Here is a 23,431-nt window from a genome sequence, read left to right on the forward strand (position 1 = left end):
CTGAGACTTAAAGGACAGTAAAGTACTCATAAAAATATTCTCAGCTGTATAAAAAGAGAAATGGGAATAGCTCAGTTGTTTTCCTAACGTTCCTCTAGAGCATTGTTGATTATACTGAGTACCCATATTGATGGTCTGAGGTTTGAGCTTCAGCGAATGTGAATTTTGCACGTGGCTGAAGATCTTTACAATATTGTCCACAAACACTTACCTTCACAACTGACCCCTTTGATTCTGGCAAACCCCCTTGGGCAAGCTGTATCTGTAAAAACAACAGGACACAACTTTTTTTCAGTTTTAAAAGAAGATGCACCTGTCTTAAATAAGCTTGAGACACTGAGTAATTAAATCTAAATATAACTAAACATAAAAATGAAAAGCTGGGGTTTTGAAGGCCAACGGCTCCAGCTGTTCCCTCTTACATTCCACACAGAGTATGACATGCTGTACTGACCCCATCAGTGTTGGTCCACATTGAGATTTTATTAATTTTCCCTAAACATCTCCTGCCCCTTTTTGTTGGCACTCATATTAATAAATCACAAATGACTGAAAGAGACATCACAGCATATCCGACTGGAACACATCCCAGTAAGGACACAGGAGGATACTTGGTGAGCTAGCTGCTAGATTCTAGCTGATTCCTTTCTTTGCATAACACATTTCAGAAGGTCTGCTCACAAGAAAACACACTAAGCACAAGGGCTAAGAAGAAACTGTGTTTTTTCCAGAAGTGACAATGTTTTAGGGAAGATAAATGGTTGTATAGTTGCCCTCAGTGCAGAAATAGGCGACAGGATTCAAAGCAGCCCTCGGCCAGGCTCCTACCGAGCTCGCAGCGCTCACAGGGGCTCCCCCAGGCGGCGCCCAGGGTGGCACAGCACTCAGACTTCAGCGTGGCTCCATTAATATTCACTTCACAGCGGTTGTCCTGGATGTTGAGCCAACATGTCCCTTTCAGGCTGTCTGAAAAGGAATAAGGAAGGCCAGGAACTCTTAACACTGAAGAAAATAGAATTCAGCTGTCACAGTGGTCATCACAGCATTAAAAAAAAAAAAGCAAACTTAAACAAAACCCAACCAAGATTTTTTTATGACTTTTAATAGCATATCCACTAAACATATTTATATGTCCATGCACTTAAGTACTTTATTACTGTTAAGTGCCCTCGTCTACTGATGCCTAGTGATACTATAAACCACAGATTGAAACATTGCCCTATCGTGCACCATCCTTACACCTCCACTATGTTCGAGTCCACTGTTGCAATCATGGTGTCACTTCCATCTTAAATACTATTTTATGCACATCTAACATATTATAGTGATTAATGTCTATTTGTCTCCTAGGAGGAATACTGCTGCCCAAGAATTTTTGCTTATACTTAGAAATTTGTGAAAATCCAGTGTTTTTAAGGAAACCAAAATAGCTTAATGTAGGAGGCAGAACTGAATAACAAAGAAATAGCAGTTCCTACAGCATTAAATTTATATTATGAACAGATAATATGAGAGGCTGGACTTTATGAAGAAGAATGTAGCATCAGAACTAGAAGACTTATCAACAACCTGCGTTATGCAGATGAACAACCTTGCTTGCCGAAACTTAGGAAGACACAAAAACACTTGCGGCAGAAGATCAAAGACTATAGTCTTCAATATGGATTGCATATCAACATCAAGAAAACACGACCACTGGGCCAAAAGACATCATCATAATAGATGGAGAGAATGCTGAAGTTGCTAATGATTTCATCTTGCTCGGATTCACAATCAACACTCAGAGCACCAGCAGTCAGGAATCAAAACACAAGTTGCACTGGCAAAATCTTCTGTCAAGGACTTCGTCAAAGTGCTAAAGAGCAATGATGACAGTATAAAGACTAAGGTGTACCTAATCCAAGCCACGGTCTTTTCAGTTGCTTGCTATGTATCTGAGAGCTGAACAATGACTAGATGACTTGAGTTATGGTGTTAGAAAAGAGTACTAAACATACCACAGATAGCCAAGAGAACAAATAAGGTCTTGCCTGGAGAGGGTGACACTAAGTTGCTCCTTGGAAACAAGGATTTTGATACCCCATCTCATGTACTTTGGGCATGTTGTCAGGAGAGATCAGTCCTTGGAGAAAGACATCATGCTTGGAAGGGTGGAGGGTCAGTTCAGGAGAGGAAGACCTTTGATGAGACAGTGACTATACTAATGAGGTCAGGCGTGTCAGAAACGGTAAAGCTGACTTGGAGCAAGGTTCAGAGCCATTGTATGTAGGGTCACTATGAGTCATAGTCTACTCCTCAATACACAGCAACAACAAGATATTCGATGTAAACTCATTTAATTCTACGTGCTGGGGAAACGTTACTGATAAATTCTGCAATACAACCTCAGCAAAACAGCCATCACCAAAGGGCAATGATTTATCATGAAAATGGCAGCCCATAATGGGAGAAGCTACAGTTCTTGATTCCTTACCAAAACCAGCAACAGGTAAGGAGAAGTTAACTAAAGTTAAGTGACACTGGGGCCGAGGATAAAAACAATTCTGTCCTTGAAAGGATAAAAAGCAACAGGGTAGATATACGAAGATGAATTTAACAGGCACTTTGCTTTTATTCTGTCTTTTAAGATTCAGCTTGGGTCCAAGTGTGGAAATGTAAAATGTCTGCACATCAACATTTGTACCAGGCCTCAGATTACAGACGTTTTATATGTTAACCTCGGTTTTGTAGCACAGAGGAAACAAAGATGCCTGCATAAGGTTTTTGTGTACTTAAATGGTCTTTTAGGGATCTTAAAGCATTTAGGGTTGGGCAGTTTTGTTCTATTGTGTACAGGGTCACTAAGAATCCAAGCTGATTCGTGGGTTAACAACAACTGTGTGTATGTGTGAAAAGAAAGAGAGAGGCTGACAGTAAACATACATACATACCACACACGTAATAAAATATATATAATCAGGGATAGAAACTGAAAAAAAAAAAAATCAAAGCAAGAGTAAACAGACCTGAGGAGGGAAGGGCAAAGACTGCTATTTTATTTTGAGTGGTCTGAGAAGCCTTGATTTCATCCTGTGACAGGAACAGATCTGGGTATATTCCCGTCAAAGAGCTCAAGTACAAAGGGCTGCAGATGGACACGTGCTTGCATGTATGACTGACAGGCAGGCTTCTGGGGCTCCAGGAAGTGCCTGGGATGCAGAGCCATAAAAGAAGAAGATGTAGCAGTAGTTATGCAGGTTATACGTTATCCTTGGCGGGGACTTTAGCTTTTACTCTGAATTGAGATGTCAATGATTTTTTTGGCTTGTTTTGTCTTTTTTTTTTTTTAAAAGACAAGGATACCTCACAATCAGAATGACATGTTCTGATTTATGTTTTAAAAACCCTATCGGACAGGCATGTGAAAAAGAGACTATAGGAGCAAGATAGAGGTGACAGTAAGAAGAATAAATAATAAAGAATAAATGTAGAGTTCTGTTGATTTGGGGAAAGAATGGATGAGTTCATACATAATTCAGTGTGGCATTTGAGAGAGGAACGTTAAGGATGACCACAAGGTTACAGGGCTAGCAACTGGAAGATGGAGTTGCTTTTGCCAAAAAAGGAAATGACTGCAGAAATAAAGATTCAGACAGAAGTAAAACAGGGAAGACACAATTTGGTTTTAGACACCTCAGACACTGAAGCAAAGACTCTGAACAAATTGGTGGAAAGAAAAGTCTGTCATGAGGGATGAAGTTGAAGTTGGAGAGATAAATTAGGGGTCACTATAGAGACCATCTAAGGAGTAAATGTAAAAAAAAAAAAAACCCAAACAAAAACGTTCAAGGGCTGATTCTTAGGATCTTATAAGTTGGAGGACAGGAGTACAAGGGAGATTTATCAAAGAAAAAGAAAACAGGTAAGAAATGCAATAAATGAACAAGGAGAAATGTGTGCTAGGAGGCCAAAAAGAAAACTTTCTTGTCAAGAAAGAGTGATGAACATGCCAAACAAATGGATGAAGCCCAAGGATAGATGTTGGCTTCGACCATGAGGGTCAGAAGGGGGAAAGCAGTCAGCAGTGCCTTTGTCATGTGCATGTGTTTGGAGGACAGAGAGCAGATCCAAGCTAGAGGAGGGAAGATGGTTTGCATTACTCAGAGCCAGCAGACCAGAGCAGTCTAATTGGTACAGGAAAGATAAATCAAATTCATTGTCTATTAAATCTATCATTTCCCAACCAGAATAAAAAAATCATTTTAAGTAGTCTGAAGAATCATTTAGGATTAATTTATTTTAAGGCGGCTTGCAGAATAGTTTCTAAACCTCTAAATATTCTTTGTATCCAGTGATGTCATATACAATTTAACTGATTTTACCTTAGAAATCAAACCAGGCACTTTTTGACTCTCTTCTAAATAGAAGACATTGGATTCTATGAAAGGGTGGTTGGAGGCTGACTGGAACCACTGACAATTTTCTTTTAAAAAGTACATTCATAGTTTTCTTCATGTGTATGTATTTGGTTTACCAGTTAAAATCGATCAATTCTAATTTTTAAGTGAAAAAAGCAGATAAAGTATCCACAATTTTATTTTTACATGCTAAGAAAATTGCTGAGCAGCTCGAAACCCAAACACACTGACAGTGAGTTGGTTTCGACCCACAGTGAACCTCCGTTAGGATTCCCAGGCTGCAAATCTTTACAGCAGGAAACTGCCTGTCTTTCTAAACTGGAGCTCCTGGTGGATTCAAAACAACCTTCAGCTGCTGTTGGTAGGTAGGTGCTATTGAATTGTGGATTACTCACGAGGGTTCTATTAACAGGCAAGTTTACCTGAACCCTGCCTATTCTCATCATCTCTGATACACTAGAGTCCAGTGATGAAGTCACAATGTCAATTCATGTTGACCTCATGGTGTTGAGGGTCTTCCTCTCCTTCTCTGACCCTCCATCTTTCCAAGAATGTTGTCCCTTACCAAGGAACAGCCCCGCCTAGCAACATACCCAAAGTATTAAAGATGAAGCTTTCTCATCTTTTCCTCCAAGGAGCACTCTGGCTGCACACTTTCAAAGACTTATCTGTTTATTCTTTTGGTAGTCATGGGATATTCAGTACTCTTCTCTAACATCATAACTAAAAGCTGTCAGTTCTTCTTCTGTCGTCCTTATTCAGTGTCCAGCTCTCAGATGCATAGCAAGAGATTGTGAAGACCATGGCCTGAATCGGGTATATTTTAGTCTTCAAATTGACATCACCACTCTTTATCATTTTCGAATGGTCCCTGACAAGATATTTTCCCAGTTAAATATGTCTCCTGCTTGATGATGTCAAGAGTGTTGATTGTTGATCCAAGTAAGATGAAGTCACTGGCAGCTTCAATCCTTTCTCCATCTATCACAATGTTGACAATTAGTCCTATGGTGAGGACCTTTGCTTTCTCGATGTTGAGATGTTAGCAGCCATGTAAGATTTGCACTGTGCCACAGGGTTTTTTTAAGCAGTACTAGGCTGAGGAGCTCTTTGGCTTAGTGGTAAGGGGCTTTGCTGCCAGCCAACTGAAAGGTCAAAAGTTCTAATCTACCAGCTGTTCTGTGGAAGAATGATGGGAAATCTTCTTCCTTGAGATTTACAGCCTCCAAAAACTAGCTAGAGGGTCAGCTATTATTGATTCCTAGTCAATGGTATATAACAACAACAGGCCAGGGTATTCAAGTTTGATTATAGTGAATGAAAACGGATTTAACAGTTCAGCTGAGAAAAAGAAGATGGTATTTAGCTGCCCAACACAATGGGCTGGGAATAAAATGTTTTGGCTTAGTTTTCATTAAGGGCTACAGAGAAAAATGTAAAATCATAAAAGTCTGTACCATGAAGCATCAACCAAGATATTCTTGATGGCCACGTGGTATGCAGATTTCGTTTTCAGAGACATTAATTGACTAATGCTGAGTTCATTTCCTCTGCATAATAAAATGACTCCATCTTAGTTGGATATTGTGGTTAGCAAAAATATTTCTGCCTTCCTCAAACTCCTTCCACTACCACGCCTCCCAGGATTCTATAGGGGGAAAAAATGCCGCCGGCAGATGGAAGTTTATTTCCCAATATGAAAAGCTAAGGAGGGTTCAAATTTCACCAGCTGTACATCATTGTGGTATGAAGAGCTGGCATCTCCAAAGAGAAGGTTTTTATTGCTAACTTGGACTCAGTTATTTTTCTTCATGTAACAAGAAAGTAATGTAGCATCCAGCTAAATAGTGTCAACATCAGACATATTACTGAAGATAATATTGTCTTTAGGAAATACTGAACAGAAAACTCCCTGTTGTTAGAAAACACAAAGGAAAAACTGCCTACCTATTGGGTACTATGTTAAACTGGAAGGTATTTAGAACTATTTTGAAAACCTGTTTGGTGTAAAGCTAGATATTGCCTAATGATATAGACTGTAGAGAAAATACTTGCCTAACAGAAACAGATACTAGAAACAAGGAAAACCTACTAAGCCATTTTCCTCTTAAGCACTCATAGCAACCTCCACTGGGTCTTCAAGGATGTAAATCTTTAAGGGAGGAGACCGCCCATCTTTCTTCCACAGCATTTCTGGTGGATATGAACTACTGACTTATGCTTGGCAGCTTGACACATTGCAAACTAAGTCACAAGAGCTCCTTATTTCCCCTACGTGCACTGAACTGCTCTTCACAAAACGAGATCAGACCATTTGGTTACATTTTCCCTACTGTCATTATAAAAAAATGGCCTTGAGTAACTTGAGACCTAGTAAAAGATTCTAGTTCTGAAGTTTTAGTAAGCTGTGATGGCATAGTATTCACTGAGTTGTGAGTTATGCTGATAATCCAAAGGCTGTGTATCTCTGGCAGCTCAAATCCACCACCAGCTCCTAAGAAAAAGCTGGATAGTCTCTTTCTGTTGAGATTTACAACCTCAGAATCCTAATGGAGGTGGCTATGATGAAGCACTGTCTCTATGACAATCTACAATTAAAACTCTTGGTACCAGCAGTCAGGAAATCAAAAGATGAATTACTTTAGGGAAGTCAGCTGTCAGGGGCCTCTCCGGCTATAGAGTAATAATATCAGTCTAGAGACTAAGATGTGCCTGATCCAGGTCATAGTCTTCTTGGTTGCTTGCTATGAATCTGAAAACTGGACAATGACAAAGAATGATAGAAGAAGATACAATGCCTTTCAGTTGTGATGCTGGAGTACTGAGCATACCATGGACTGCCAACAGAGCAAACAAGTCTGTACTGGAGAGGGTGAAACCAGGTTGTTCTCTGAAGGCCAGTCTTTGAAACTCTGTCTCACATATTTTGGGCATAATGTCAGGAGGGATCAATCCTTACAGAAGGGTAGAGAGTGTCAGCACAAGAGAGGAAGACCCTGGATGAGATGAAATGACACACTAACTGTGACAATGGTGTGTCAGAGACTGTGAGGTTGGCTCAGGATAGAGTAGGTTTCAGAACTATTGCTGATAGGGTCATGGTGAATAGTAGACTTGACAGCACACAACAACAACAACTACTACTACTACTACGGCAATGAGTTGAGTGATTTTGGAAGTTTTCAAAATCTCTGTATAAATTTCCCAGAGCAAGAAACATCTGACTTCTCTTCCTTGGAGCCTATGAATTTATAATTAAGGGGGAAAAGGAAAATAATGCCCAATATATTTAACCAGTCAGTCTTGGAGAAAGTGTAATCAGAGAGCTCATTAGAAACAAGGATGGAGAAACTACAGTACACATACTTTGGACATGTGCTCAAGAAAGGTCAGTCCTTGGGGAAAAAAACCCCAAACAAACCACACACACACAAAAACAAACAAACAAACAAACCCAACCCATCCTACTGTGAAAGGCAGAGGGTCAGCAATAGAGAGGAAGACTTTCAAGGAAATGGATTTACCCAGGGCCAATCACAGTAAGATTGAACATAACAGAGATCGTGAAGGTGGGCAGGGGAGGGCAAGGCTCAGATCTGTTATTCATAGGGTTGTTATGAGTCATCACCAACTTGATGACATTGAAAACCAACAACAATCAAAACCTAACTACTAAATATTTAAAGCCTGAAATCTTGAGATTTTTTTTTCCTGTTACTGGAATCCAAATTCCGGCACATTTTTGTTTACTACGCAACAGCTGTTTATGATAAGAAATTCAACAAGAGTTTGATTATTTTGGTGCCTGAAGCATCTTTAGGCTAATGAATATACACAGGTGTGTGGTAAGGAAATGCCCAAAATTTACATCATAACATATGTAACTTATAGGAAAAGAATCTCACAATTTAAAGAGCTACCAACTCTATGCTCTCATGCTTTACCTCGTCTCTTGATAATGACAGAGAGAAAAAAAACACTAGTGCAGCTCCAAATAATTTGCCTCCTGCAATCATGTTTTGTTTCTATCCACCATATAGCTTTTCATCCCAGAGTATGTTTGCAAAGAAATTGAAACATCAGCATTGTGTCAGAATCTTACCAATACAGATCAATCCTGTTGAACTGAGCTTGCTGCCAGGTGAACATTCACAGTTGAAAGATCCAAGGTTGTTCCTGCAGGCCCCATTGACACATGGGTTGCTTTCACATTCATTTATATCTACAATCCAGAAGGAAAGGATCCTGTTAAAACTGCCATGTGTTTCTGGAAAATATTATTCCAACAAGCTATGCTATGCCAGAATGTCTGGTAAACTTGGCTCTAGCAAATTTAATATGGATCTAGGATGCACAAAGTGGATGAGGATTGGAGACGTGCATTTCACAGTGTGGATACCTGGCTACAAGAGTGAAGGTTCAGCGACGCTTTGAGAATCCATCTATTCTGAAAGGGCTCAGGTGTGAATCTTCAAGGCATTGCTGTAACTCCACATAACCTTGATTAATTTTTCCCTTGTAATAAAACCTGCCAGCCCTATGGGAGATTCACATTCTGATTCCGTGAAAAGCAACAGATTCCCAGGCACAACATGTTGTGCACAAAGGGTGATTGTTTCTGTCATTTCTGGATCCAGGAGGCCTTAGATGAGTCCAGACAGACTTGTTAGAAACAAAATATCACAATGCTGGCTTCGATTCCAAAGTCCTGGATCCCAATCAGGAAATACACACGAAACTTTAACAGTGGGCATGGTGTTCTTCTCCAGTCCTTACATACCAGCCCTTCACTCCAGTCTACTCATATGATGTTTAATTGCTTGCATTTTAAAAAATGCCTGGAAGATTCTGGTAAAGTGGAAATGAAGATGATTTGATGGGGTATATGTAATCACCTTAAGTAGACCCTTACAATTAGGAATTAGATTTGTGCCTTAAATCAAATCATATTTACCATAATTTAAGCAAGTTCTTTCTATGGAGAAAAGCAAACAAAATTAGAGCATGCTTATATTCTAAAGCAGTGACTACAGACAATAGCAAGCCTGTAATGTTAAATATACATAGGAGGAGACTCAATGGCACATAAAAACAGTAACATACTATGACAGGTTTGGAAGCAGGAGTGGCATCCACTTCCTAAATAACATGCCTCCAGAAACGGCTAAATGTCGATAGTTGTAGAGGGGCTTCAGGCCTTTTGTTCATAGGGTTGCTTTGTGTCGTGCATGACTTGAAGGCAATCAACAACAACAACAATGCTAAATAGTTGAATACATGAGTTAAAAGGAAATACGGGCTTCAGACAAAGGACTTGAAATAATACTCAAGATTGATTTTCTGGTCAACAGAGTATTTTATATTCCTACTTTCCCTAAACACCTCTCTGAATGAAATATAAAACACTTTACTAGGTGGAAGGTAAACAAGTAGACAAAACTAGCTGGATTGTGAAGCTTACTCCGGAACGTCTCTAGTCAAATGCAAACCAAGCTAGTCCTGAAAGAACAGGACACACAGCTGAGTTCTGAGTCAGTGAACATGAAATGCAAATTTAAAGAGCAGAGAGAAAACAAATATGTCACTTTTTTTATACATCAAAATTACTGAAAACCTATCTGTGTCTGTGCATGAATATAACTCTTCAAGTAGCAATGACTGAAGTCCTAGCGAGGCACTAATTTAATTCTTGAAGTACCAATGAGTTGCAGAAATAGGAATGTATCTCTTTAAGGCTGTTTGTAGTAAAATTTGAAGAAAAGAGAAGAAGAAAAAGGTATTGCAAAGGTAGCACAGATTTTGAGGGGAAATATCCATTCCAGAGTATTGAAATTTCTGCAGTGAGAACACAGAACAAAAAAGCAACTTGATAATTAAAGTAGAGGGAGATAACTAATCTGAGGACAAAATAGATTATAATTCTGTTAATTTCACTTGCAAGAAGCCTGAGAAGAGAAAAATGTCAATATTGGATGCATGCATTTTGGAAAACCCTATTTTAAATCAAGCATTTATGAGCTCAAAAACTATAAACATATGCAATGACAGCTACAAATATTGATTGTTTAATTTTTCTTTAAATACAATGTTTTTATGGTATAAATGTCATGGAACCAGGGATTGAAACAGTTCACTGTACATTCCTGGAAATAAACTTCAAAGCACATCTGGTTTACATTTAACTAGTTATGTCACTGGAAACACACTCAAAACCACAGTGCTCGCTGGAAAAATGTTAACTTTCACAGGCTCTCAGGGCTCAAACAAAAAAAGTGAAATAAATTTTTTGTAACTTCAGTCTGAAATATCAGAGGAACTTTCCTCTTTATTGTTAAAGATATTTATTAGGTGTTTAAAAATAGCCTGTTGAAAACATGAATGACAAACAAAGTTAGTGAGTATAGCGAAAACATATAGAGCTAGTGTGTGCCACGATCTGCTAATAATTCCTTGTGGAGCCTTTGGGAATTAGTTTAGAAGGAAAAGGACAAGGAGAATGGCTTCGGGTAGACACATTTACTCTTTGAATGCAGTGGTGGAAATAAGCAGGAAACCCAAGGGAGAGAGGTCTGTAGCCTCCAGGTCTATCTTTTGCAAAACACATAATAAAATGCAAATGTAACTGAACAGTGGGAAGACAGTATAGAAATAATGTAGCATTTATTTGGTTAGGTTTCCTTTCATAAATCATTTTTATATACACAAGTAACAGGGCTGGTGCCAAAATATTTTTTTTTTTGCACTGTGTCTCCTTTATTTACATAGTATGAATGTCCTTTCTATGAATGACAGATACAACTATTTTCATTAGAAGAAAAAGCTCCGATGTATCAGGAACAATTTCCCTTTGGATAAAATAACTGCGGCTCACTCTTCCAACTCTCCCTTGTGCCTGATTTGGTATTACCGTGCCTTGCTCCTTGGTTATAATACTTAGGATACAACACTGTAAATTAACTTAGGATAAAACAGTGTTAATAGTATCCATATCTGTCCACATCTTCCATTGTTCATCAAAACAGGAGAGTCTTGGACTTTTACTTCTACCCCAGTATTGTGGCTTTCAGTGCCTTTAACTCTAATCTTTCTTGTTAAAAATGGAAGAATATGCTGTAAATTATTGGCAATTCACATACAAAGCTGAATTCAGGACATCTTCCATCTAGTTCTCCAATTACAGAGTTACCTCGGATTAGCACCAAAGGATGCTGGATGTGGGAAAGGGGAAACCGGCTGTAATAATCATCAATTTCTCAGTTATATCAATAGAGTCTCTCAGCTTGGATTGCTTTCCTATTTTTCTAGAGATTTAACAGAAGTTTCTCTTGCACCAAACAATAAAATTGATAAGAGGCAGTGGGAAGAATGTACCAAAACTCAGGAGTAAGAAAAACAAGCAAGTTTTGAAATCTGTTCCTAAAAAAGAAAAAATCATTGAGAAATATAGTACAAACACTGCAGCTCAAAGCAGACTCAGAGTAATTTTGAAGGTGGTAACAGAAGTTAGAGTTGTAAGTGGGTGCCAGAAAACAGAGATTCTTTGGGAAGCCTTGGTGGCATGGTGGGTTAAATGCTGGGTTAACTGACAGGTTGAAAGTTGGTTCAACTGTTAGTTGACACCTATCAGCCGCTTCATGGGGGATGGATGAGGTAGTCTGCTCTTGTTAAGACTTACAGACTCCAAAAAACTGATGAGCCACATCCTGCCTAGTGTTCCTTCAGGGTTGCAACCTACTTGTTTACACATTTACAGCTTTGGAAATCCTACACGACAGTTGGACTCTGAGCTATAGGATTGCTGTGAGTAGGGAGTAAGCCAACTACAATGGTTTAGGCTTTAGAACTGAGTCATAAAGGGAGCTCTTCTATTTTACAGAAACGAAATAAAACATACCAGTTGCCATGGAACAGAGGTCAATTAATGATGACTGCATTTGTATTAAACTGGAACTGTGCTCCTGAGAGTTTTCAATAGCCAAGCAGCAGGCCTTTGATTTGAGGTCCTGTGCATGGACACTGACATCTGAACTTTCAAGATAGTTACCAAGTACTCTGTTGTTACCAGCCTGGTACAATTACTGTGCAGAAAGATATTCCAAACCATGCAGTGTGTCTCCTAATCATTCATGGAGATGCTTTTCCACGAACATTATTTAGGAATGCAATGTGCGTTCTTTCTGTGGGGTGTTCCCGCAAAGGTGCTGGGCAGGAGGAATGTCGTGACCAGACCTAAAGTTAGAACACCTAGATAATGGATGGAGGTTTCTTTTGTCTTTTCTTAATTCAGGCTAATGATTGTTTTTCAGTGGTCCCTCCAACTCAATCCTCACTTGGAACTGCACTTTGTAACTGCATCCCATTGGCTTCAGCTGAGTCATGTGTGCGCTGGATCTTGTTCAACGATCCTAACGTGTTTATAGCCACAAGAATGCTTTGATGTTAAACAGCAAGCTGAAGAGAGAATGTTATTATTTTTGTATAATATTATACTTTTACTGTTTTCTTGGCCATAGATCCAACAAGAGATAAACACTTGAACAGTAAGGGAACATCATTCACCATAGTTAAGGTTGATTTGATAAAAAGTGACTATTTGGGAGAAGTTGTTGAATTTGAGGACATTATGGGATATTTCTGCAGGTCCACAGAGTGACAAAGAACAACAACTGCTGGTCAGAGAATGAGTTATGCATAAACATACAATTTTTTGATCAATATACAAAACCATAATACGATCATTGCTTAGCTGGCATCTCACTGAAAATGAGACCTTTCCTATATATTTCATTCATTCAAGTAGACTTCACTGTAGGACGATCTGATTAACAGAGAAAGATCAGTTTTTATGATCTGTATGTCTAAATGATAACTTCTGAATTATTAAATGGAAAGAAGAATTTTCTGCAAAGTTTGACCTGGGCCGCACCCATAGGTATACTGATCACTTCATTAGTAAGCTCGGTTATGGGCTGAGTTTGCTTTTCATCACAATCCAGGTTCCTCGGCTAATCTGCCACAAAATCTAATCAAAACTCACCGCCATCAAGACAATTCTGACTCCTGGTAGTCCTCCATATGCTTTTGGAGCCTAAGCCTTAAAAGGGAGGAGACTGCCCATCTTTCTCCTGTGGAGCAGCTGCTGGATTTCAATCACCTGTGTTTGTGCTCGCAGCATAGTTCCCTACCCACTAGGCATAAACAAGGGCTTGCTATTCACAACTAAGGCAATGAGGAGAGTTCTCACCTTCACATGTCTCTGTCTCCGTCCTGAACACATATCCAGGGGGGCATGTGCAGCTGTAACTTCCAGGAGTGTTTCGGCACAGTCCATTATCACAAAGCAGTCTGTTAACTAGGCACTCATCAATGTCTGCAAGTGACCATAAGAAAACAGGAAGCACACATATTTAAATGTTCATTGCAGAGCCCAATAATCCTTTCTTAGACTACTCAGTTTTTCTTCATCCCTTCCATGATTTCTAATTTCCTTGTACCCACAGGAAAGAAGGAACGAAGGTAGGAAGGGAGTGAAGGAAGAAGGACTCAAAGATGAATGCATGGAAGGAAGGAAGAAAAGGAAGACGGAAGGAAGAAATAATAGGTTTCATTCAAAGAAGTTGCTTCCTAGCAGTTCTGAATCTGTGTTAAGTATACAGTACTTTACCAAGAATATACTAAAACCCAAAAGACCCCCAAAATCCACTGTCACCAAATTAATTCCAACTCTTAGCTACACAATAGGCAAACTGCCTCACAGGCTTCTAAGGCCACTGTCTTTATACAAATCAAAACAACAAAGAGATACCACCTTAGCCCAGAGAAGTTGTGTGCTATCAAGTCAGAACCTGCTCATAGGGTGTTCAGAGACAGGAAATCTCTCAGAAGAAGACTGCCCATCTTTCTTCTCTGAAGCAACTAGTGAATTCAAACAGCATGGTTTTGGGATTTGCAGTGCATCTTATTACAAGGCCACCAGAACTCCCTTCTGACCCCCATAGCAGTAGCAAAGTTTAACAGGAGAGCAATCAATACATGCTAAGAGGAAGCAGCAAGATTGGAACTCCCACACACTGCTGGTGGGACTGTAAATTTGTGCAATCACTTTGGATGGCAGTTTGGCATTTGCTAACATAGAAATCCCATACAACCCAGCCATTCCACTACTGGGACTATACCCCAAGGAAGTCAGAACTGAGAAATTGAGATATGTAATGGACCCATAGCTAACCCTCCGGTGGGTTTTCAGAGGCAGTTCATCACCCAGGAGGAGACTGCCCATCCTTCTCCTGCAAAGCAGCTGGTGGATTTGAATCACATGCCTTCGGGATTGCAATGAAGCTTCTAGACACTAGGCCACCAGAGCTCCATAGAAGCATTATTTACAATAGCACGAAAATTCCCATCAACAAACTATGGGTCCAACCACAAACGAATGGATTGAGAAATTATGGTACATTCAGACAATGGAATGCAGCACACAGGAACAATGATTTTGTAAATTATTACTTATCTTGGAAGGAACTGGAAAGCATTATGCTAAGTGAACTAACCCAGTTCCACTAGGATAAATATTGTAAAAAGCCATTACTATAGAATAACTATAAGGATCCAAGAGGGGTAGGAGAGGGTGGAAGCAGAGGCATGTGGAGGGGGAGGGGAAATTAATCATGGGGTTGTACAATTTGATAGGGGGGTGAGGGAAATTGAAAAAATTTGTTTGAATTTGTATTAGAATTTTGTAAATAAACGAGTAGAAAATAAAAAAATATAAAATTCAAAAAATCCCACAAACAACAAAAAGCAAAATATGGGTAATAAAACTGTGGTAGATACTAGTGATCTATTAATAAGAATCTATCTATCTATCTATCTATCTATCTATCTATCATCTCTCTGTATATTTCCACCTTGCAACATGTCCAAAATATGTCAGAAGAAGCTTCAGAATCCTTGCCTCCAAGGAGCAGCCTGGTTTATCCTCTCTAGGTTGAACCTGTTCATTTTCTTAGCAGTCCATTGTATATTCAAAACTCTTCCCAAGCACCACAGCTCAAAGGCATCCATTCTGCTTCTATCATCCCTAGTAATTGTCCAGCTCTCTTATGCATAGCAAATGATTGCAAAGACCATGGTCTGTATCAGGCACACCTTAGTCTCCAGAGTGACACCATTGCTCTTCGGTACTTTGGAGAGGTACCTAATAGCAGACTTTCCCATCATAATACATCTTTTAATTTCCTGGCTGCTGGTGCCAAGAGTGTTGACTGTGGAGCCAAGCAAACTAAAGCTGTGAACAATCTCACTCTCTTCACCATCCATCTTGATGCTGCCAATTGGCCCAGAGAATCTCTGTCTTCTTGATGTTGAGCTTCAATCCCTATTGAAGACTACAATTCTTGATTTTTAGCAGCAAGTGCCTCAGATCTTTGTCAGTGTCAGTAAGTAAGGTTGTGTCATCTGAATATTGTAGGTTGTTAATGAGTTTTCCTCCAACCATGATGCCACAATCCTCCTCATAAAACCTGGCCTCCTGAATGATCTGTTCTGCATACAGATTGAAAAGGTACCGAGACAGGATGCATCCCTGACACACTCCTTTCCTGATTTTAAACCGTGCAGTATTCCCTTCTTCTCTTCTGAGGACTGCTTCTTGGTCCAAGTATATGTTTCATATAACCACGATTAAGTGTTCTGGGACCCCCTATTTTCCTCAACATCAACCACAATTTATTGTGATCCACATAGTCAAATGTCTTTGCATAGTCAATGAAACACAGATAAACATTTTTTTAGTACTCTGCTTTCTGCAAAGATCCATCTGACAATGGCAATAATGTCCATAGTGCCAAGACCTCTTCTAAACACAGCCTTTATTTCTGGTAGTTCTCTGTCAATGTACTGTAAAGGTCTTTTCTGGACAATCTTCAGCAGGATTTTGCTAGTGATATTGTACAATGATTTCCACACTCTGTTGGGTCACCTTTTTTTGGAATAGAATAAATGTGGATTTCTTCCAGTCAGTTGGCCAAGTAGTTGTTCTCCAGATTTCTTGACACAACTTGGTGAGAGCGCGCACGCACACACACACACACACACACACACACACACACACACTGTCATCAAGTTAGATCCAACCCATAGCTGAAGAGGTTTGCAGAGGTAGTGAATCACACAGGATAATGCCCATGCTTTTCCTATTTCCCATGATATATAACCAGTAGACATATGTATGTATATTTACTGCATCTGTTATCCTGCTGGAGGGTCAGCTGTGAATAGCTTCCAACTTAACACTATCTATCTATCTATCTATCTATCTATCTATCTATCTATCTATCTATCTATCTAATCTATCATCTATCCACCTATCTAAAAGGGAAAGGGGAGAAGTAAGGTAGAAAAAGGAAGAGGAAATCTCCAGGACATCAGCAAATCAGGGAGAATAGGGGAGTGAAGAAATAGGTTAAGTGCAATGGGGATTAGAGGAGACAGACAAAAGTCACAGATAAATAGTTGTTACTGTTATATGCCGTCGAGTCACCTGCCACTTACAGAGGCTAAACAGGCCCTACTCTGGCAACTGGCCCCATTCTGGTCACTAACCTGAGGAAGGAAAAGGGCATGATGCAGTCAAGCAAATTCATTGCTGCTATCAACCCTAATTAGGTATTAAGGACCAATTCACATTTATTTATGTCTTAATCACTAAGAACTCTAACCTTACAGCATTCTCTTTCAGAGCTTCTAAACAGAAACATAAATGAAAGGTGGAAAGCGGCATGTTCTTGGGACAATGGAAGCCTCCTTCCAGAAACCCTACCAGGTCTTGCTTGATGCATCTTTTCCTTTGAGTGCTATCTGGCTATAACAGTTGATGCTGATAGGTGCCATCAAGTCGAAAATAATCCACAGCATCAAGCCAAGTACAACCCTATGAACTACAGATCTAAACCTTGGTCCACTTGATGGACAGTCTTCCTCTCTTTCCCTGACCCTCCATCTTTCCAAGCAGGATGTCCCTCTCCAAGGAATAGCCTCTCCTACCAACATGCACAAAGTTTGTGTGACAAAGCTTTGATATTTGTGCCTCCAAGGAGCCCTCTAGCTGCACCTTCTCCAAGATATATTTGCTCTTTTGGAAATCCATGGGACATTCAGCATTCTTCTCCAACACCACAGTTCCAAGACTTCAATTCTTCTTCTGTCATCCTTATTCAGTGTTCAGCTTTCAGATGAAAAGCAAGTGACTGAAAAGGCCAATGCCTAACCAGGTGCACCTTAGTCTTCAAACTGACACCACTGCTTCTCAGTAGTTTGGAGATGTCCCTAACTTCACTTTCCCAGCACAATACACCTCTTGATCTCCTAACTGCGGGTACCTAGAGTGTTAATTATGGATCTAAGTAAGATAAAGTAATTGACAGTTTCAATATTTTCTCCATATATAATGACGTTTCCGTTAAACCCAGTAGTGAGAATTTTTATTTTCTTGACATTGAGATGCAATCCATATTGAAAGCTGTATTCTTTGATCTTCTGCAGCAAATGCTTCATTCAAGCCTTCCTCACTTCAGCAAGCAAGGAGTGCCGTCTGCATAACAGAGGTTATTGATGAGTCTTTCTTTGATCCTGATGCCACAATCTTCTTTTTGTTAAGAGCTCAGCTTCTTAGATAACTTGCTCAGCAAACAGAATAGGTATAGAGACAAGCTTTATCTCTAATGCACATATTTCTTAATTTTGAACCACATAATTATTCCTTACTCTGTTCACACAGTGGTCCCTTGGTCTAGGTATAGGTTTTTCCATTCTTCTCAATGGTAGCCACAATTTGTTATGGTTATAGTTGAGTAACTATAAATATAGGTAATTAACTCAACACCATCAGGTAGAAACCAAATCACTACTAGGTTTCTGAGGCTGCAGACTGCATGGGAGGAATCTGACTATCTTTTCCCCATGGAGCCAATCATGGATTCCAACTTCCAGAGAGATGTCACTTGAGGGAGCAGCGTAACTCCAAGAGTTGTCTTTAAGTAACATTCGTTGTTGTTAGGTGCCATTCAGTTGATTACAATTCATAGCAACCCTATGAACAACAGATCTGACCCGTCTTCTCCGGTGCTATCCTCACAATCTCTGACATACCCAAGCCCATCTGTTATGATCCACACAGTCAAATGCCTTTGCCAATAAAACACAAATAGATATTCTTCTGGTATTCTTTGCTTTCAGCCCGGATCCATTATCAGAAATTCTACAGCTGGTGCCATGGTCTTTTTCTATATCCTAGAAATATACCTGAAATTCTGGCAGTTCCCTGCCTATGTGATACTCTAGCCATTTTGCTTGTTGTGTACTTTAGTGCTGGAACTGATACATAGCTGACCCTTCAGAGGGTTTTCTTAGGCAGTTAATCGCACAAGAGATTTTTGGCCATCCTTCTCCAGCAGAGCAACTGGTGGCTTCGAACTGCCTACCTTTGGGATTGTAGCACAGCTTCTTGCCAGTAGGCCACCAGAGCTTGCATATGATATTAATGATATTGTTCAGTAATTTCCACATTTTATTGTATCATCTATCTTGGTAATGGGAACAAATATGGACCTCTTCCAGTCAGTATGTCCTCCAAATTTCCTGGCATAGACTGGTGGCATGTCTGGAGCTGCATCTGTCATTTGAAACATGTCACTTGGTATCTTGCTGATCCCCACGGCTTTATTTTGATCAAATTTTGCAGTCCAAAATTGACTAAACTTGTAGTCAAGATGTGTTAATGAAAAGTGACGACTGGAATGCAAAAGTTGGAAACAATGAGGAAGAAAAAGTAGACAGAAAATACAGACATGGCGACAAAAATGAGGCTGGAAATAGAATGACTGAATTTTGTACATTCAATGATTTGTTCAAAACCAAAATATAATCTTGAGTCTATCACACCTGAATCTGAAAATCAACTTACAACCAGGTTTGAAGCATTGAACACTAGCGAAGTGACTGAAGGCCATATGAGTTGTAGGATGACATCAAGAATATCAAACATTAAGAGAGGAAAAAAGGCCACTACAAAGACACTGTTGCTGTTGTTGCTGGGTGCTGTTGAGTTTTGTATGACTCATAGGACCACATGAACAGAGGATCTGAACCTCGTCCTATCCTGTGCCAGCCTCATACTTATTGACACATTAGAGCCCACTGTGGCAATCACAGAGTCAATCCACCTGCTGGAGGGTCTCCTTCTCCTTTGCTCACCCTCCACTCTTCCAAGCATAATCTCTCTCTCCAAGAATATAGCCCCTCCTAGAAACATGCCCAAAGACAAAGTGAAGCTTCATAATCCTTGCTTCCAAAGACCACTCTGGCTGCACTCTTTCCAAGACATATTTGTTTGTTCTTTTGGCAGTCCATGGGATGTGCAGTGTTCTTCTCCAACATCACAACCCAAAGGCATAAATTCTTCTGTCGTCCTTATTCACTGTCTAGCTCTCAGATACATTGCAAGTGATCAAAAAGACCATGGCCTGAATCAGATGCACTTTAGTCCTCAAAATATATGTCAGAAGAGACCCTGGAAATAGCACTAGAGTGTTGAGAAGACTATAAGTAATAGTCTCCATGTATTTCAGACCTGGTACAGAGAATTAACACACTCACAAGGTTCAATGGTACCTGATTTACCTCAGGGTGGTTAATTCAGATAAAAGTGTTTAGTCAGAAGGGCAGGGTCATCAGTTAAGAAGAATCTGTTTTGGGTTTTATAATGAAGAAAGAGGTTATATGGCAGTCAGTGAAGGACAGGGCCCTTTTAGACTGTGAATTAGCTCCCGAGGTGGTCAAAGACGGTTGTCTAATTTGCAATGTATTGAGTTTTGCAGACTTCTGGAGCTCATGGCCAGGAGCTGATGTATGTTCAAGGATGTGTGCACCTAACTCGGTAATTAGGGTGAGAGAGATAGTGAGTGGCAGTTAGGGATGGAGATGTGGGAAGATGAAACCTGGGTCCACTTTTCCACTGAAGTCAGGTTCCTATTCATCCTTGGCTACTCGATTAGTGATAAAGGTGGGGTTTGCCTATCTTGTGTCTTTAATACTGCAGTTATCAACAGCATTCACATTTTGCAACTAAAGCAATTCTATTTTCTTGGATGTATAAACTAATAGAAAATAATATATCTTCTGAATCTTTCATCCTCCTCCCATTTCTTTAGTTAAACTTAACATTTTTAAGTTACTCAAACATTCTCCCATAAATTACAAAAGGAAACACCTCATTACAGTTTTCATGTGTAGATATGTAATGCTTGTTTCTTTACAAAATTCAACATTTTCTGAGTCTATAACACTTTACTCTCTTAACTTAATATTTATCCATATTGTCCCATTCATGTCTGAAACCTACTTCATAGTAAAAACTTACTGAGTTAGATACAAAAAGTCAAACATAATAAACAAAAAACTGGCCAAAAATTGAGCATATGTGTCCATTTGTCTGAATAAAAAGAACTTAAAATGAAATAAAAAAAAATTTAAAAATCCAGGGAGTTCTGGTGGCCTAGTGGCAAGAAGCTGCCCTACAATCCCAGAGGTACTCCATTCGAATCCACCAGATGCTCTGCGGGAGAAGGAGAGGCAATCTCCTCCTGTACCAGTCAGATCCAGTTTGACAGTAAACACACACACACACACACACACATAAAATAAAAAAAAATTAAAAAACCCCAAATCTATGAATTCCTAAATTGTACAAAAAGATTATTATATAATGAAAATTTGTTTTAGTATTTTCTATTTCTCTGTAGTAAGGAGAATATGAGAAACTTTACAGTTTTTAGTCATTTATTTGTATTCTATTTCTATTTTCAAAAGGGTTAAACAGTACAAAGAGGATCTTGAATAGATGTAACAAAGAACTTACCAATACAGTTTCTCCCAGAGGCATCTGGTTCATAACCACTGTTGCAATTACAACGGTAACTACCACGTAAATTTTCACAAATTCCATTGGCACATATATCAGGATCCAAAGCGCATTCATTGATATCTGCATTAAATGTTCAAAGTTCATCATTCACATACACATTCCCTTGCTTGTTGATGAATAAAAGAGCTAATAATAAATATGACTCAACAAAAAAAAGTGGGTTTTTTTTTCTTAACTGCAACCTCACAATCTGCATGCCTTTAAAAAAAGGAAATGGAAATATGAACAAAAAAATAAAATAAGGAGTTATAGAGGACTCACAAATGAAAAGTAAATGAAGAGAACTGGCAGATACTCAAGAACTGGACCACTTCAGATACCTACATTCAAGACAAATCAGTGAAGAAAATGTATAGGCTCTTGTCTGAAAATCCAAAGAGAAACTCAACTTGATAGCTATTACAACAATTGACTTGGAAAGCAGGGATCTATCAGTGTGGCCTTTATATTGTTAGGGTCCTTTTAGACAGAAGATGTTTCCAGAGTACTGTGATTTTTAATAGTCAACTAAATAATATGACATTTAACAAATGGTCTTCATCATTAATTGGGTAGGGGAGGATAGTAGGAATTGAGCTATGATGCGATTACATTAAACCAATAGTTTCCAACAAGTGATTAGGTTTATTGGGAAAGCCATATGGAAAAGGAACATAAAACCAGAGTAGATTAAAAGTAAACTTTTGGTCACTATGATCAAATCCCATGCTACCATTGTTTTCAAAATTTTGGTAGACATTCTTAAACACTTAAGAAATGTCAGCCCTTTAATTTTACTTTTCAGAAAAGCATCTTTATAAAAGAATTTATTTCTTCACTCTGGCTCTTAATTTTTATTGCAAAGATTTAACATTTATTGACAACCTATAATTCTCCTTGAGTTAAAAGTAGGATATTTATTGCAAAGAATTAACAGCACCCTTTAAGATTATTGATAAATAAAATCATATACACTGAAATATAAATTTTAAATTATTATGTACACTTTAATATCTAAGAGTACATATTTGGTTTTTAACCATTTTAACTTATTTTATAATAAGAGCATTTGATGAATTTTTCCACTTTAATTGAACAGAAACAACTTAATATTCTTGGGCAATATATCTTAATTTATTTTTAAGGCAGAAGTTCATGAACATAATTAAAATGAAAAACTTCTTAAAGATAGCTTTTTTAAATCTTATCACTACTTTAAGGTTTTGGGTTTTTTTAAAATTTTCCCCCAAAACATATATTCAAATTCTTGTCACTCCAACAGCACTACCTTCCATAAAGTCATGGATATTATGTATTTGTGACATTTTGACAAGATTTATTTAACTGATGAATTAAATCCAAGATGAAACTTCTACATGTACATATCACTTAAGTAATCTAAATGTGAGCATTACCTTAGAAGATATTATTTACACTCAAGTATTTATATAAAATTAATATCAATACGTTAATGACATTAGTCTAAGATTTACATATAAGATTGGTAAAATGTTAAGAACTGAATGCAGTTACCTCTTCCATCCACAGTGATACCTATTCCACTACTACAAAGGCCATGGAATTCAGCTATGTTTAAAAAAGAAAGAGAGAGAGAAATTACATTTGCAAATCTAGGCCTGTTTGAAAACTTCAAAGTTACAAGTAGAAAGAAATAGGTGCATTAATATTTAAAATGGAAAAACAATACCATTTTGAAGTATATAATTATTATATGAACCCTAAAGCCACATATAGAAAGCAAAACATACATAAAAATAACTAGCAGGCATTATTATGAACAATAGTAACACACTGATAAATGTTCCAATTATTTTCTACATGTAGGAAGTTCAAAAAAAGAAAATATATTACAGAAATTGTTTTATAATATTTTTTCCTCAATAATAAAATAATAATCGCCAACTCTTATGTGGTTACTGTTTGTTGCTACATGCTGTCTAGTTGGAACTGACTCATAAATGAACCTGCAGATGGTTTAAAGATGCCATTAATTGCATAGGAGGAGATTATCCATCTTTCTCCAATGGAATAGCTGGTGGATTTGAACTGCCCA

General features: G+C 38.6%; 1 protein-coding gene across 1 annotated transcript in view; it reads right to left on the bottom strand.

Annotated features, from left to right (window-relative positions):
- The window catches only part of FBN2 (fibrillin 2), a 352,899-nt gene that overhangs the window by 112,252 nt on the left and 217,216 nt on the right, over positions 1–23,431 (bottom strand). The window contains exons 17-22 of the mRNA XM_006886013.1: positions 22,891–22,944; positions 21,313–21,438; positions 13,642–13,767; positions 8,500–8,619; positions 829–966; positions 212–262 (exon numbers count right to left, since the gene is read on the bottom strand). Of these exons, the coding sequence (XP_006886075.1) occupies positions 212–262; positions 829–966; positions 8,500–8,619; positions 13,642–13,767; positions 21,313–21,438; positions 22,891–22,944 (615 nt within the window). The remainder of the gene's footprint in view (positions 1–211; positions 263–828; positions 967–8,499; positions 8,620–13,641; positions 13,768–21,312; positions 21,439–22,890; positions 22,945–23,431) is intronic.

The sequence above is a fragment of the Elephantulus edwardii genome, unplaced genomic scaffold, assembly GCF_000299155.1.
Source record: "Elephantulus edwardii isolate Elephantulus edwardi_28Jun2011 unplaced genomic scaffold, EleEdw1.0 scaffold00046, whole genome shotgun sequence".
Taxonomy (NCBI): domain Eukaryota; kingdom Metazoa; phylum Chordata; class Mammalia; order Macroscelidea; family Macroscelididae; genus Elephantulus; species Elephantulus edwardii.